The sequence below is a fragment of the Ammospiza nelsoni genome, chromosome 2, assembly GCF_027579445.1.
Source record: "Ammospiza nelsoni isolate bAmmNel1 chromosome 2, bAmmNel1.pri, whole genome shotgun sequence".
Taxonomy (NCBI): Eukaryota; Metazoa; Chordata; class Aves; order Passeriformes; family Passerellidae; genus Ammospiza; species Ammospiza nelsoni.
This window is the reverse complement of record NC_080634.1, coordinates 19,538,403-19,556,041: the sequence shown is the minus strand read 5'-3', so window position 1 is coordinate 19,556,041 and position 17,639 is coordinate 19,538,403. Positions and strand designations below refer to the sequence as shown.

The window sequence follows — 17,639 nt, the reverse complement described above, 5'->3', positions numbered from 1 at the left end:
CAGATGTCTTCACCCTTCGTTTTTTTTGGATTTGGGAGAGAGTTGGTGTTTGTAGGTTCGTGTGTTCTCAAGTGCTATCAGTCGAGAAGATTTTGCAGAGTTCTGCAGTGTTGAAAGGCGGATCCCGTCCGGGCTCTGCGCGAGAGAATTGCTCGCTGTGAGGGCGAGGTCGCCGCCGGCTCCATTTCGCGCCTTCTCTTCACGTGGGCGGCGCGAAGGAAAAGCCGCCGCCGCCCTGGCCCGTCTGTCTGCAGCACGGCCGCCCAGGAGCGGCCAAGGGAACCGAGTTCCTTGCGAGCCCTGCCAAGACAGCAGCGCCCTGGTCGCCAATTCCAGCCGCGTGTTCCCGGCCACGTGGCCGCTGCCGGCGCTGGTGTCGGCCGCGTGGTTCCTCGCCGTGCCGGACGGGCCCGCAGCACGGCCCTGCAGGCTCCACCAGGAAAGGAAAGGGAGCGGCGCCACTCCTCGGGGAGCGCAGAGATAGAGGGTTTCTCGCGGTGTTTCTGCTGCTTAAATACATTGGCATAGAGGCGTTACCAGCTTCTCTAACTGGCTTAGCGGCGTGCCTCTTCTCAGAGCCAGCCGGCAATTAGTTTTGCCAGGCCCAGGAGAAGCTTTCAGCAGCTCTTCCCAGAAAATCACTTCCATGACTGGCCTTCTTCCTCTTCCCCTAAAATGAAGCCCTATAAGAACTACCACGTTCATGAATTGCCGTCTCAGTTTTTATAACTTCCTGGAGAGATCGGGGAACTACCACTTCTGCACCAAAGGTTTTTACAGACTGGCAGGCTTGCATGTCATACACATTATCCAATGGGAGAGGAAGGAAGCATTCAAGAGTACTGTAATAGACAGCTTTGCATTGGTAAAGGATTGGTTGTGCTTTTGGGTTAGTGATCTCTGTTCAAAAAGGAAGGAGTATGGATCTCGGTCCCGTAGAGCCTTAGTTATGGCCCTGACTAACCTCAGATACCATGGAGTCTGCATTCATCGACTAAAATCTAGAACCTAAAATCTTTTGCCTCTTTTCTCCTCTTGCTTGAATATGGGGCTGTAATGCTCTTTGGATTTTAGCTCAGTCTTGTTGGACTCAGCGTGTGCTGCTCTTTTTTGTCTTGCCTGACTTCTCGGCTTGAATTGCCATATTCTCCTGGTTTGTTTCCCTTTAAATTTTTACTTCAGCAAATGTGGTGGCAGACAGTTCAGATTTGCTAATGTTTTGTTATTCTGTAATATGTCGTTCCTAAATGTTTGTTAGAGTGATATTCAGTATAGATGGTATTATGATAAGTGGTATTATTTTTACTTTTTGTTTTTTTCTAGGACCTAAACGATGGGACCGTATGTCAAGGAAAGACGCTAAAACCTGGAAGAAAGCATTTACGGTATTTAATAGTACAGTCCTACCATGCAGCCAAAATGCAGCAGTATTTCTTTGTGGATGGGTAGATAGATAGATAGGATTATCTTCTAATCTTGCCATGCTATAGAATATTTTCAGAGGTATTGAGGAGGTCATCATCTGCTTTACAGTCGAGTTTTAGGATAGTTTAGGTGTTTCCGATGCATCTGGCTAAATAGATGACTATTTATCAGTGGTTAGCACCACTTGTAAACCTGGAGAAATTTTTTCTTTCAATTGCTGTCTGTTGGGAATGTGTATTTTTGGAACTCCTCAGAATGCATTCCGTGCAGTTAATGCATTGAATCAATTTATCTTTGTTCTTTGATTCAGCAGGGGTTTCTGGTTTCATCTTTGGTTTCTGTATTTTTTCCCCTGTGAAATAATGCCAATTAATTAAAGAATCTTTGCAGTCTCACCGGTCAGTGTGTCAGGTAAACCCATGGCCTGTATGGCGTGCCTTGGCAGTAACACAGCAGCTTTCTGTTCTGAGCCCCACCCAGTGAGGGCATGATGAGGAATGCAGTTCAGTCTGAGGCAGCATGAGTGGATTAATGGAGACCAAGAGGAGGCTGTATTTAGGGTTCCCTTTGCACTCCTGGTAATGCCTTGTGCACAGTCCCCTAAGCATTGGCGCCCAGGTTTCCCAGCCAAATCCATAAAAGACTGTGAGGGAAATTCTGTGTCTTAGCCTCTTCTGTGGGCGCAGGTACGTTCTTGCAGTGACTTTAGTGGCAGCAGGAAGGGAAGAAGTGAATGATCAGGTAAGTTTTACGAGATACTTGTGGCTTTTCTGGTTAGGCCAGGGGAACCTGAGAAAATGGAGTGGATTTGTAGTTGTGGGCTATAGCAAAGTAAATAAATAAAATGGATAAAATTATTTTGCTATTCTTTGATTATTCTGACTTTTTTTTCTATTGCAGCGTATTAGTCATAAGCCAAGGAGAACAGGTAGTGTTTCTTTTCAAAAAAAATCAATTGCAAAATGTCTTAATATTTTATGTCATTCATCTCAAGAAGTTTTATTTGGAGCACAAGAGGACAAAGCGCTGCCTAGCACCAGTCTTCCTCCACAGCACTGCCAAAAACCTTGTCCATACAGTGGTCAGATACAGGCTTTGAATCAGCCTAAAAAATGCCAATGTAGAGATGGAAAGTAAGGGTCTGGTACAAAAAGTTTCAGATGGTCCTGACCTTTACTTCTTGTTCCATTTGGCTAATGAGGCAAAGTCATTCAAAAATGTGGCTATAGTCTCTGATAAGACATGGAAAGAAAGTTAGGGTTTTTTTCAAAGATACTGTATTTAAAGTTACTTAGAATAAATATTTTGCTAATCTTTACAAATCTACTTCATGGTCTGAATATCCTAGAAGCTCTTACAGAAAGGAGTTTGCATGGTTGTCTTAAATGCTAGAAAGTCTTGATCTTTTTAATTTTAAATGTAGTGTACTCCATTTCAGATGACCTAGAAAGGCAGAAAAATGGGTAATATGTGTTTTTGCAGCTTCTGATGTTACTTGAGAAAAGTATTACTTTATTTCAAGTCATCCTAGGAAAGAAATTTCTGACTAAATATTAAAGTTGGATGAGCAACTTTCTTATGAACAACGTAAGCTTGAGTAGATTTGTATTTTCCGTTGTACATTTATATATTCCATAAAAAATAGAACATTGCAGATTTTTTCCAGCTTAAGAAAACCATACATTGCTCTGGCTTTGTTTAATTGAAACACAAAGACACATGAAAACATAGGAGCTTTCTGGTTTTGGTTGCTGTTAGCCTTAAAAGAACCCAAAAATCAGAGCAGCCCATACACCTTAAACCCCCAGCTAAAAAAAACAGATATGTCTGACTATGGATGTAATGCTAATGTACAGATTTTATTTACTCACTTACTCTTAAGTAGACCTAAGTGTTTTAAATTAGGATACATAAAGGTTTGTGCTATGAAGTCTGAACATTAAACAAATACCTATCAATGGACCCCTCCCCTTAGAATATACCTCGTGTTGTTTTTTTCCAACTCACAATTCTGCATTTTGCTAGGTTTAAGTTTTCCTATTTGGGTGGCATGTCCAGCACCTTCATCAAGCTTTACTGATTCAAATGTGACAGTCCTTTGAGTGGTGGACTTTTTTTTTTTCCATCTATGGCAGCTCTCAGTTAAGGAAGAGCAGGTAGAATAAATTCCAGCCTCCCAGAGAAGTGATATTTTGGTCATATATCAGCTACATAAATTGCCTTTTTTTCCTTGAGAGTTTTTGGGAACAAAATGGCCTTTGTGGTGCTTCATAGACTTTGCTCAGTAAGGGAATTCAACTGGACACCACTTTATTCTTGTAATGCCATCTGTTCCCAATCCAGATGTGTTTGGAAGAGGCACTCTGGCTTCTAAAAGAATATGTTGTTGAGGAGGTGTTATAGTAGTGTTTTGCAAAAATCATGAAGATTAATTTCCAGAGAAGGTTACAACCTTAAGCCAGAGCCTTCTAGTTACGTGCTTGTTGGATTTGATGAGAGAGTGGTTTTATAGCCACTGGTTGGAAAATTGTGCTTTGAATAATTATCAGTGGTCTGCATCCAAACTTGGGGGAAACATGGCAGTTTGTATACAGGACTTGTCCTGTGCACATTATTGGTTGTATACTTTATTTAATTAATTAACAGTAGAAGGAGTTAATTAACTCTCAGATGATAGCAGGTAGGGTTGACCACTGTGAAAAGTGTCTGACAAATTAGGGCTAGAAGTGAAATTTCTTCAATTTCATGCAAAGAAGTTCAGAGTAATAGACTTACTTTGCAATAATCAAATGCTGAAGAGACAATTTTGAAAGCTGCTTGAGCCAACCAAGGATATTGCACTCTGCTGTAAAAGTAGCACACACCATGCTAGAAGATATGCACAAGTGCCTTGAACATGAAGCACACAAAAGAGGTTTTCTGCACTGTTCAATAGTGACAAAAAGTGTGCTGGAGTACTTTGGTTTGTGTTTCATTACAGTGTGATTGGCCAGAGGGATTTAGAAAAAGAAGCCAATTATTAGAGCCACTGGTGATAGGATGTAAATAGAGGGAAAAATAAAAGAAATTGAAAACAGAAATAGGAAGAGAGGGTGAGTGTTATGAAAGTAATGGAGTTTTTATTTTCCTCTCCCATTCATGCTACAAAATATCAGAGAAGCAGAGCCATGATCTTGAAGATGAGAACTCACCAGCACGCCAGGTATGGGTGCTGCATTGCATCTGTTGTGATGGAGTGTTGCAGGCCAGGCTGGGTGAGCCTTTGAGCAATCTGGCCATCACAGAGGGGGTTGGTTCTAGATGATTTTTAAGGTCCCTTCCAACCCCAGCTGTCCTGTGTTGGCCTCTTTGGGAAAATGTATTTGTGGAGTCAAAAGCTAAGAAATCATTTATGAGCAGGTGGTCCTGTGCCACGATATCTGTACTGGTTTTCAGCTGTTTTATTAGGGTTTTATTGAAGGAGGAGAGAGCCATTGGATCTGGGCTCTTCACCATCAAGTGCCTTTTTAGTTAGGCAATATGTGGGTCTAACTTTTTAAATGACTATTTGTACAATCTGCGTGGTAGAGAATAGCTTCTTTTGACTCAAAGTAAGTTTGTGTATAGACTTGTTAATAAAGATGGTGTGATTTGATCACAATTTGTGGAATACAGCTGCATTGGTTTTACTCCCACCGCCCCCCAAAAACTGAGCAAGTAGTGAAAGCAGAAAATTCTATGGGCTAATGAATATAGTTTACCAGGTATTAAAATTCCTTTCATGTGCTTTTAAGGAATCTTCTGAGAACTCTGGTGCAGATGCATCTGATACAGGTGGGTTCTTTCATGTACTGCTTATCTACCCTTTATTGAACTTTGTTGAGAAAATGGAAGATAGTGAGGTTTTGACCTTGTATTCCCAAGTAATTATTGGATTGCATTAATTAGTGGGAGCTGCCTTTGACTTTTTAAAAATATTTATACCTGGTATTATTCAACAGTTTGATTCTAGAGCAAATGAAGACTTGGAGTATTTTTCTTAGATTCAGCTATGGCTGGGCAGTAGCCAGCAGTTAATGGCTGAAAGGGAAGTTGTACCAGAGTATGGTTAGCTTGGGGTTTCCCTATGCTGCTATTCAGTTAGCTTGCTCATCCACATAGCTGCCTCTAAGGCTGGCCATTTCTTCCCTGTTGAGGGAAATGTTTCCTACTGTCATTTGTGAGGATAGCTTCAAATAAGCATTTGAATGATGAAGTAATTTCTGCCAATTTAGAAAGCACGCCAATTTCTCGGCCTGCTCAATGAAAATTGGGAAAAAGACTTCAGAGACACCTGTAGCTTGGCTTCTGTAAGTTCCTTTGCATTTTGCACTCGTGGGATAAATGAGTGAAGTGCTTCAGACTCTGGTGTTTTCATAGCAGCATCCAATAAAATGATTATGAGTTTCTCCTCCTCCTCCTCTTACGAATGGTCTGCGAAGCGTCTGGTGAGGATTTCTGGAAACCGCTGTGAGTTCCAGCTATCTCCAAATCCTGTAAGATGTAGACTCTAGATTCTTCCCATGAAAAACTGAGTGCACTGTGGTGTTTTGGCTGTTGGAAGTTAGGGTGGGTGTTTTCAGGGCGCTTTTTTCTTGGTTGGGTTTTGGTGGCTTTTTGATGCATCAAAGCTTACCAATAGGGCTCACTAACTTAAGGGAAGAAATCAGTCCTTAGCTGTTTTGACTGAAGTTTTAGTTTTGGCAGGTGTTCTCCATTTTTAGTATTCATGTAGAATACTTCACACTAGTCAGGGAAGGCAGAGTTTCTTCCAGGTACTAAACACTATTTTTGTGTTGAAAGTGTGCAAAGCTTGTCTACAGCAGGTAAAAGTCAAGTGGAGCAGCTCTCACCTGGGCCAGCAAGTCTGTCCTTAATAGGGAAAGTTATTAGGATTACCATTTCTTGCTTTCTCAGGAAGTAGCTTGGCAGAGTAAATCTAACAATTTCTTGTATCCAGCAGGATGCTATCACAGAGGACTGAATTAATTTGGAGAAAGGGATAGAGAATGGTAGTGTTTTGGATGCACCTCCTGTGAAATAGCTTTCTGTAATAAAGGTCATAGTTTTGAGAGAGGAAGGTGGAAGTTGTCTTTCTTCCTCTCTGTTCTGCCTTTGAGGTGCAAAGGTGTTAGTGAATTTCCCTTTTGGCCTTGAAGACCACTTTTGGATTCCCTGGAGAGAATACTTTTAGTTTTCCATTCTGTGCCATGGCCCACTGCTAATTACTGAAGATCCTGTGATTTGAAAGTATGATTGCCAGCACATTGAGGATATGCTAAAATTAGATTTTGGAGGACTCACACGTAGAAGAATTTTCCACTTGTATACAAATCAACTCATGCTCTGATGCAAGCTATTTGTTAATAATTTAAAATGGATGTGATGGGGTCAACCATTCTGTGAGACAGGAGTTGTTCCCCTTATCCCAAGAAGCGCCCATTTCTGTAGCAGTGCAGTCTGTTCATGTGGATGAAGATTTAGGAAGCAATCTGACAGGTTTGTGCCCAGTTGTGCTGGAGGAAGAAGATTGTATGGCAGAAAGAGAAATAGCAATTTAAGAGTAGTATGACGAGGCAGTGATGTGGTAGTACCGTAACCAAGACTTCTTTCACTCACGATTGCCAGGGTTATTCCCCTCTCCTTTTTCCTTCCCTCTGGTGAGTGCAGGGCAGTTCAGAAAGCAGGGCTGAAAATGCAGTCATGTATTTGATGCTCATGGACGACTGATTTTGCTAATGATGAATTGGAAGGTCTGCCTACATCGAGGAAAACAATATTTTGTTGCATGTCATTGACCAAACCACCCACAGAATAGAATACCTAAAACTGAGTGACCAGAGTCTGTCTTGCTTTTTCGTATTCTCAAGTCTTATTTCTCACTTTGTGAGTCCTGAGGTGGTCTTGGCAACAGGAAGCTACTAAGGGGAAGCGTGAGAGAAAATCCAGTTGGCATATTTAGGAATGTAGTGGGGATGGTTGATTAATGATTAATGAATCTTAGAGAGCCACAAAAGAAAAAGCTTTAAAAATGTTTCACTCCCTGAAGTATTTAATATAAATTGTAAAGAACTGATGGCAAACAAAGTTTCTTAACCCTTCTTTGCTCTGCTGCAGTCATTTATGGAGCCACAAACCATGCTTTCCAGTTGGAATTGGAATGGAAATGCAATGCAGTTTAAAGTTCTAGGGCAGAAAACTGTTTTCTAGAATGAAAACAGTGTAGCCAATAACTTGCACAATGTGTATTTAAAAACATTTCTGTTTTGAGTTCAGCTATATTTGAGTTAATATTTACCTTCAAATTGCAGGTGAAGAAGGTGGTGATGTAGCCTCCGTAGGAAGAAAACTTGAAGGAATTCATCTCAAGGTAAAACTTTTGGGTGTCCAATAGAATGTAGTGATTCAATAGAAGCTGTTAACTATTTGAGTTGTTTACACCTGCCTGATGAGCTGATGCAGTCAGCGGAAGACTTGATATTGTCTGCATTTTAATGCACATTTTTGGCAGGTGAGGGGTTCAATCAATAGTGTCACAGAGACCAATGACAAGTGATGTTATTGTCTTGCTAATACCAGTGGGCCAGAGAAAGGCCTACAGTGTACTGCATCAGCAGGCAGCCCTGAGCAAGGCTTTTCTAGCTAAGGAAAAAGAGAAACCAGATGGATCTTAAGGTGAGAGCGCTTATAAAAAGAATGGTCATTCAGCTGGGGGTCTAGCATAAGTAGGTTACATGGTTTGAAGGAAATGGTAAATGAGCAATAATGGCTGCCATAACAAAAGCAGGCTGGAATCTTCTGCTGTTGCTTCCCAAACTAGACCATGGTCAGCACTAGCCAGACTATTTACAGTGTTGAGGAAAAATACAACATGCACTTTGTGTTTGTGAAGCCATTTTAATCCTGGTGTTTGCTACTTCAATAGCGTTGCCAAAAATGGGATTTACTTTCCTCACTTGTCTAGCACTGTGCTGGTGTCCACTCTCTGACAACAGCTAATTGAATCTGCTTCAGAAAGTGACAGTTTGACTAATGAATTGCCTTTTATTACAAAATTCTCTGAGGTTCTACATTGCAGGTTGTTGCAGAATAGGCCTTAATTTGTATATGGCTTCCCACAGGATGTTGGGAATACAAGTAGAGATTTGCAGGTGTCATTGTCAGAGTTTTGTAGCCATTTTTCTTTCTTTCTTTCTTTCTCCTTTCTTTATTTGTCTGGGTTGTTTGTTGGTTTTTATCCGAGGATCTTTAAGGCAGTGTTTGCTGTTCCCTGAATATTCTTATTCATTATCCCTTTTTATATATCTTCACAGATTGTTCCTTCTATGGAATTATAGGTTTTTTTTTTTTGCCGGGGGGCATGTGGGGAGGCAGATTTTTGCTTAAAATGTGTACATTAAAAGTAACTTTATGCAGGTTGCATATATTCTGATCTGAAGAACACTAGTTTGCAGTAAATCAGAATAATCAGTTTGGAGTTGCCTGTGCTAATAAGTTTTATGTGTTTTAATAATTTTGTTTTCCTCTAAGAATCGGAATGTAGATGATGGACAAATCCTGAAGAAAAAAAGAGTTCCAGTGGATGTGATATTACAAGGTGATGAGAGAAATATTCCCAAATGGATAACGGTAAGATATTTCTCCTATTCTAAGTTATTGGCTAGTTAGAATAAAATAAAAGCTCTTTACCTGGGCAGCAGTTAAATGCATTCTGACACAACTTCTCTGTGCTTCTCCCATTGTTCTTCTGCTTGATGTCTGTGTAGATATTGTAGGATCTGGGGGTTTTGAGAGCTATGAAATGTAAGGAACAGAATAAATTATTTGAAATGTATTTTCCCTTTTTTTTTTACTTTTATATGTTATTCTTGGAGCCCTGATGTGCAGGTTGATCTTTGAGCTGTCAGTTTTCTTAAAAGTGTAAATCTGAGCTTTGTAGAGGCTCAGAGAAAAAGAATTAGCTTTGTGTTGATTTGGGGAGCAAGGAAGGTCAGAGGTGAAGTGTCAGGATAGAGCTTCTCTTTTCTGCTGGAGCTGCCAGAGGTGTGTAGATTACTCAAGTGTGTGTGTGTAGATATATATCCATGGATAAATTCTTATATTTGGGGTAGGGATTAGTACATGACATGTAATCTATAAGTTGAAAAAATGATGAATAGCTTTCCAAGAATAAAGTAGTAACTCCTAAAGCTTCCTACTGAAGCCTTAGACTAGATGTTTTCCATTTTGTCTGAACTTGGCTGAGCCCTTAAAAGGCCATAACTGTACATGACCCAGAACAGCAAGAGGCAAGGAAGTCACAAGTAAGGTTTTGATGATATGTTTAACATGCAAAAAGCTCAGAATGTTAGATTGTTTTTTTCTTTTTATGTTTTTCAGATAACAACTCCAAGTTCGTCAAAAAGTCGTCATTCAACTTTGCCAGGGCAAGAACTGCGTGGTACAATTAAGTCTTTTGTCTGTTGGTCAAATTTATTTGTTTAAAAATGGTTTTATTGAAATTCATTAGGAGAAATATTTAATTTCTTCTAAACAAAGGCATTATTTATCCAGCCTAAAATTTCAATAGGCTGGATTTTAAGGGAAAGGCAGTCATGATTTTTCTCATGGCAAAATCTATTTTGAAAACAGAAAGCAAATACATTGTTTGTATAAATCCAACTTTTCTCATGCAGCCTCAGGAACTAATATGCATAGTTTTAAATTCAGCTACATTTAGCTCACTGTAGGCAGTGGTTTTTAGTTGTGCCTATTTTAACCTCAAGGAATGTAATACTGTGGCTTGGGGTCTGCTGGCAGTTGGTAGTCAAGGTGGTACCTTGTCAGTGAACTTTGGTCAGAAGCTTCTGAGTCTTGTTGCAATCCTATGAGTTTTAGTATAAATATTTTAGGCTTAACAACTACTGAAAGCAATATTTTCATCATGATTTAAGAAAATAAAGGCTGCACTTTTACCAGCCATGTACAAAGCTTTCAAGGAGCACAGCAAATAAGTAACAAAACCTTTTGGATAAGGCTTTTACTTCTGACCAGGTTTCACAAAATTGCAAAGAAGTCTTCTTCTGCAGTGAATATCTGCATATTATGCTATTTGAATAATGCTGTTTTCCAACATGTAACTTCTTTCCCCTTTAGTATGTGAAGTCCATATGATTAGAAGTGTATTAGGTTGTTTTTTTTAATAATCAGTAACTTTATCTGAATCATATGCAGTTTATTTGAAGTTATACAATATATTATTGTAAGTACTTTAATAAGTTTGGATTTTTTGGTTTTGTTTTTTTTGACTCACTGTAGTTTTTTTGTTTGGCTTTTGGTTTTTATGAAATAGGCAATCGAGCTGGTGTTTGCAGAAAGAAGCTAGAGTTTTCAAATGAATGTTCTTCATCCAAATATCCACAGTTACAACATTCTGCTGTTCCCCTTCCATCAAATACAGTAGCCTCACCCAGGCATCGACCTTGTCCAGAACTGAACATGACTTCATGTGATAGTATCCTTGGAGGATGCCAGTCTGCAGATGAGGGATGCTCCTTGAGCAGTACAGATCTTTCAGGCTTATATCCAGCAATGGTAGCAATATTTACAGAGCTTATGACAAAGCATTCTCAGAGAAAAGTGTTGAAGTACATGTTTGGACACTTAAGGTCCAAGAGACGGCATTCTAGAAGACCAAAGCTCAATGTTACTGTAGACAAAAAGAGAGAGTCCGGATCTTGTAAACGGAAACCAAAGAAGGCATTCCACAGCATGTGTAGCTGTAGAAGTGAAGACAACCAAAATCCAACTTTCGGAAATGAGAGCAGAGAATTCTGTTCTGACAGTTGTCCCGTTAGTAATTCATCTGCTCTGGTGTCTTATGCTTGTGCTGATACAAATGAAACCAAAATGCACTACTCTGACTCAAGTTTAGAACAACATTTGGCATCTGGAAAAAGTCAAGAAGTCTTCAAACATACTGCTTTTCCTGATGTTATGGATAGAATGGGAGAGACATTTCTAGTTGAAGATAAATTACAGACTATTGCCTCACCAAAGAATTCAGAATACATAGAAGGTGAAAAATTTACTTACAAACTTTTCTCAGAACCCAGTTTTATAACATCTGCTGCCAGTTCAGATTCAAGAGCGTTTCATCTTGTAAAAGAGAGTAAGACTCAGAAAGCGGACTTTTGTGTTGGTACCTCGGAGTTGTGTTCATCTGCTTGCAGTTCCTATGGCAATAGAGACAATTCTATGTCTACCATAAATTTTTCTCCTGCAAGATCAACAAATACTATGTTCATATGGCCTCAAAAAATAACTTCTTCCCAGCACAAAGAGTCATTTTCCTCCTGGAAGCAGAATTCTTTAAAGAGGGACGAAGAAATAGATGCTGCATTTGACGAACTCTACTACAGAGTGATTTCTGGGGAATACTTCAAGCCTTTGACATTGACAAGACCTCTTTTAAACTCACAGAGCCATGAAGAGAAAGGAACATTAGTGAAGAGTAATCTAAGTGATTCTGAGAGGTCCCTTAAACAGCGTGATACAGAATTCGAGAAACTGTGTGGGAAGTCTGTTCCAAAATTTCCTGGGCTTCAGAGAGCTTCAAATTTCAGGAAATATGAAGAAATACAGATGCCTGAAACTGTAAATGCTCTTGTTAATTCTCCTGTTAGAACTTATTCTGCAATTTCCAGTGCTAAAAGAGCAGGAAATTTTCAAAACCATCCTCTTTGTTCACCAGGAAAGCGACTGAAATTTATACCGGAATATTGTTTTTCTTCAAGCAAATGTCAGGAGATTTCCCACAGTAAAGAGGGTAATCTTCAGAGAAGTGGCATGGATTTTTTGAGCACATACAACTGTAGCAAGCCCAGCTTTTTTGCTGATCGCAACTTTCATTGTCAGGTATTTAAGGAGCTTGGGGGAAAAAAAACCGTGCACCTTTAGGTACTTGGAGAAGGGCTTAAGAATGGATTAGAGCTGCAAGCTGTTTTAACTATGGGTAGCATACTTACAGTGCTTTTTGGTCAGTAGGGATCGTTTACAGCTGTGGGGGCTTGGGGATGTCAGATCTTCTGGATCCATGTGATGAAGCTCTCCATATTTAATAAATTTGAAATGGTATAAATGAAAGTTTTTACTCCATTTTAATAGACAATGTCACTGGAAAAAATGGTCTCAAATATTGACTTAGTTATGGAGTTATCCTTTTGAAATAATGACATTAATTTTATAGATGGACAAGGTAAAACAATCTTTATAGGGTTTCACAGGAATCATTAAACTTTTTGATTTAAATCAGACGCTTCTTTTCAATTCACAGTAATTTCTTCTGAGGCAAGCTGTGAAACAGTATATCTTTTAATGAATGTTATATGTTGCTGCTTTATTTTCAGGGCTCTGGACCTCATGATTCTTCACAACAAAGTTTTCTTGGTATCTCTGGCACTTCCCTGCAAGGTTAGTTTCAGACCCTTTATTAATTTATGCAAGAGTATTTTCTTAAGGAAATTTGCCCATTGAAGTACTTCCAACGTTTAAATAGGCTAATATTTAAACAACATTCTGTAATGTTCATGCTACTCAGCATTGTTCCCGCCCTTTTCATACCAGAATCTGGGACTGCAGGTGCACACTCTGGTTGGCCTGGAGCAATGGAGAATTGCAGCTCTCTCAGAAGTGTGATCAAGCATCACCCAAGGTAATAATAGCCTCTTTTTAAAAGAGATTTCAAAATGAATTCTTACTCCTCTACGCCTGCATTAAAGATATGGAGGTGACATGCATAATTTTGTAGAATGAAAATGAGTGTGGGAGAGCCCAAGCTAATCACAGCTGCAGACTTGAACACTGAGAGGCAAGTGTCTGTGGTCAAAACTAGCCGGACTCCAGCAAGGAGAGCTGCTGAGCACAAGACAGTAAGATGACCTGACTGAATACCTACTGTAATTCCTATCTGGTGTTCATTATAGAGGCATTTATTGTTTTAGATATGCTGCAGAATTGTTTTGATTGTGGCTCTGTGTTTAAGCTGACAAGTCCTCTCAGAGAGAAGTGCAGCATATTATTATTTAAAAGAACTTGCCAAAGCTGGCCTCTGTGCAGATGGGCATCATTAGCTGCATTTTGGTTCTGTGTGAACAAGTGGTGGCTCTGTTTGGAACATATCAGAGATCCTCTCCTCCTGCTATTATCGCTACTGGCAGTGTACTTAGATCTCTGGAAGCAGGACACTTTACAGTTCCCTGAATACTGGCCTAAAATGTCTGGTTTTCATAGAAAATAAGTAACTTTTAAAGGAGTATCAAGCTTCCGATCTCTTCAATTTTTAATTACAAACATTTTAACATTCCAAAAATTTTTAAATCATTAAAAGCTTTCTAAAAAATTCCTGATTTTATTTACCAAAACATTTTTTACATGCTTTTTTGCCATAAGTGTAATTTTTCACCAGACATTATGCTGGCTTCCCAAGCTCAGTCAAGAAATATTTTCACTATGCTTGAGATCATCATATGGCTGGTATCAGCATTAACTGACCATGTTTGAATTGGAAGGTCAAAGGAAGGCTGAAAGCATTTTTTAAATTACTTGTATGGAGAATTTACCCAGAAAGGAAGTTTAATGATGTAAAGAAATCAAGTTTCAGTTTAAGCAAAGATGGAATTTAAATTTAGAGGCTTACAAATACATACAATATTGATAAAGATTACATTTTGATTATTTAGTATATAATGAAAGATTGGAGACAAGCTGATGAGTATGCAAGGATGTTTCTGTGATGTTAAGTATGCCCACTTAACTGAGCAAATATCTTCTCAGTTCTTTGATTCCCTTTTGTTTTTCCTCACTACATTATCCTGTCTCCCCATACAAAACAGCCATTTCTGTTAGATTAGTTACTGTTTTAAATGAAATGGGTTTTCTTTATTTAATGCCTATAAGTAGAGGAATCAAGATTTCAGAGTTTTTTTCCAAGTCATCTGGAATAAAATCTATTTCTTTCTTCTTTAATTACACAAAGACATGTTTGTTGATTTGTAGCCAAAACAGACTGTGAGCTGGAAAGCTTCCTGAGGCCTGTAGTGTGGTATTTTTAGCTTTCTATGGTTCCCAGCAGTGAAGCTTTTTAATGGCTTCAGATCCCTGAGACATTCAATCCCTAAGCCATGTGGAAAAATGCTCTATTTTCTAATGAATGGTTGTGAAAAGAAAAAGAATAATGTTTTTCTATCTGGACCCAGATTGCCTTTATCTAGAAGATGATTATGAAAGAGATTTCTGAAAAGGAAATGTTCATAACTAATAACATAACATAAATGTTCATAACAGCTCTGTGTGAACGCTGTCCTACAGCTTTACTGCTATACTTAATTGTCAGATGTAAACAAAATTAGTTCAAAATAGGAGAGAAAATCTATGCAATTTCTTAAGTAATATGCAAGGTGTTCTCACTTATATCTTTACCTTTTATCTAGTTCTGAATACATTCCAAGATTACATCTCAAAGTTTAATAGATATACATAACTTAGATTGATCTAGTAGCACTACTGAGGGATTAAAATGACATAGCATGAAAAGCTTTCTCTCCATGTGAAAGCACATAGGAAAGCAGACAAGGAGCCCTGCTGCTCTTGACAGTCAAGATGTTCAGATACCTTGCATTGACAATTTGTTTCAATTTCATCCTATTCACTGGAGTTTCAGCAAATGTACAGTATTTTTGTGTAATTTACTCTGTCATCTAAACAAGGGTTTTGGTTTTTTTTTCCTTAGAGTATACAGGAAACTAAGCTACACTGATGGGAAAGACCAGTTGTAGGAATGCCTTGGATGACTCTCTGGTTAAAGCTCACCAAGAAGCATTAACGCACAGTTACAGTTAAAAAAGTTTTATATAGGTTGGGTTTTATTCAGTGTTGTTTCTTCCAAGAATCAAGGATGTATAATTATATGTAAGCAATACACAAATAGTTCTGATTTATACTTCATTGTAGTTCAAATCTTTGGGAAAAGGTTCGTCCCTTTTAACAGGGCACTTCGTACTCAATTGATGGCTAAGTTGGATTTTTATATTTGATGGTATTTGTAATAACAGTGTGATCTGTATTCTTTTTATTTGCTGATAAGCTTTGATTCTTACTGTATTAATAGTAAGGAATAACCTAAATGGCTGCCTATTCATTCTTTTTGAATGCATAAGTACAGACCCAAAAATCATGGCTATATACTATGACTTGAGTCTGCTATGCAATGTTAATGTTAAAATTTTCCAGAGTTCATTGTTCAATAAAATTTTATACTGTTTAATAGGTTTATATTTGACAGGATTTGTAACAACAGTGTGATCGGTATTCTTTTTATTTGCTGATAAGCTTTGATTCTCACTGTATTAATAATAAGGAATGACCTAAATGGCTGCCTATTCATTCTTTTTGAATGCATAAGTACAGACCCAAAAATCATTGCTATATACTATGACTTGAGTCTGCTATGCAATGTTAATGTTAAAATTTTCCAGAGTTCATTGTTCAATAAAATTTTATACTGTTTAATAGGTTTATATTTGACGGTATTTGTAACAACAGTGTGATCGGTATTCTTTTTATTTGCTGATAAGCTTTGATTCTCACTGTATTAATAATAAGGAATGACCTAAATGGCTGCCTATTCATTCTTTTTGAATGCATAAGTACAGACCCAAAAATCATTGCTATATACTATGACTTGAGTCTGCTATGCAATGTTAATGTTAAAATTTTCCAGAGTTCATTGTTCAATAAAATTTTATACTGTTTAATAGGTTTATATTTGACGGGATTTGTAACAACAGTGTGATCTGTATTCTTTTTATTTGCTGATAAGCTGTGATTCTTACTGTATTAATAATAAGGAATAACCTAAATGGCTGCCTATCCATTCTTTTTGAATGCATAAGTACAGACCCAAAAGTCATTGCTATATACTATGACTTGAGTCTGCTATGCAATGTTAATGTTAAAATTTTCCAGAGTTCATTGTTCAATAAAATTTTATACTGTTTAATAGGTTTATATTTGACGGGATTTGTAACAACAGTGTGATCTGTATTCTTTTTATTTGCTGATAAGCTGTGATTCTTACTGTATTAATAATAAGGAATAACCTAAATGGCTGCCTATCCATTCTTTTTGAATGCATAAGTACAGACCCAAAAGTCATTACTATATACTATGACTTGAGTCTGCTATGCAATGTTAATGTTAAAATTTTCCAGAGTTCATTGTTCAATAAAATTTTATACTGTTTAATAGGTTTATATTTGACGGGATTTGTAACAACAGTGTGATCTGTATTCTTTTTATTTGCTGATAAGCTGTGATTCTTACTGTATTAATAATAAGGAATAACCTAAATGGCTGCCTATCCATTCTTTTTGAATGCATAAGTACAGACCCAAAAGTCATTGCTATATACTATGACTTGAGTCTGCTATGCAATGTTAATGTTAAAATTTTCCAGAGTTCATTGTTCAATAAAATTTTATACTGTTTAATAGGTTTATATTTGACGGGATTTGTAACAACAGTGTGATCTGTATTCTTTTTATTTGCTGATAAGCTGTGATTCTTACTGTATTAATAATAAGGAATAACCTAAATGGCTGCCTATCCATTCTTTTTGAATGCATAAGTACAGACCCAAAAGTCATTGCTATATACTATGACTTGAGTCTGCTATGCAATGTTAATGTTAAAATTTTCCAGAGTTCATTGTTCAATAAAATTTTATACTGTTTAATAGGTTTGATAATTGCATTTGTGTTTTGACAAAATTGTACATGACACAGTGTCAAAGTTTTGACACTGGCACAAGGCCAAATGCCCCCATGAAAATACACTTTCTCTGGTGTCTTCTGTGAGATTTTGACCAGGAATAAACAAAGCAGGCTCCCACTTGAAAAAAAGAAAAATTTATTAACTAAACTACAAAAACAATTACTAAACTACACACAAAAGAAAAGAAAACACAAGAAAATGAAAACCTCACAAAAACACTCTCCTCCTCCTCCCCACTAAATTCCCAATACAATACGTCTTCCAAAACCACCAGTTCTGGGTCCAGTACCACCCCTTTAGAATGCTCAACTTTCAGTTCCTCAAGAGGAGAGGGAGTCCTGTGTGTTGTGGTGGTCTTTTCTGTCTTTGTTCTGTGCTCTCACCAC

The 17,639-nt window shown here is 38.0% G+C and overlaps 1 protein-coding gene across 1 annotated transcript; it reads left to right on the top strand.

Moving 5' to 3' along the window:
• Positions 1-1,333: 1,333 nt before the first annotated feature.
• On the top strand, positions 1,334-17,215 carry LOC132087563 (uncharacterized). Its single transcript, XM_059493920.1, has 12 exons — positions 1,334-1,341; positions 2,112-2,166; positions 4,490-4,627; positions 5,199-5,238; positions 7,755-7,813; positions 8,974-9,072; positions 9,823-9,883; positions 10,775-12,339; positions 12,831-12,894; positions 13,048-13,135; positions 13,232-13,352; positions 15,212-17,215. Exons 1-12 carry the CDS (start codon positions 1,334-1,336, stop codon positions 15,236-15,238), a joined length of 2,325 nt encoding a protein of 774 aa, XP_059349903.1. The 3' UTR covers positions 15,239-17,215.
• Positions 17,216-17,639: the final 424 nt, after the last annotated feature.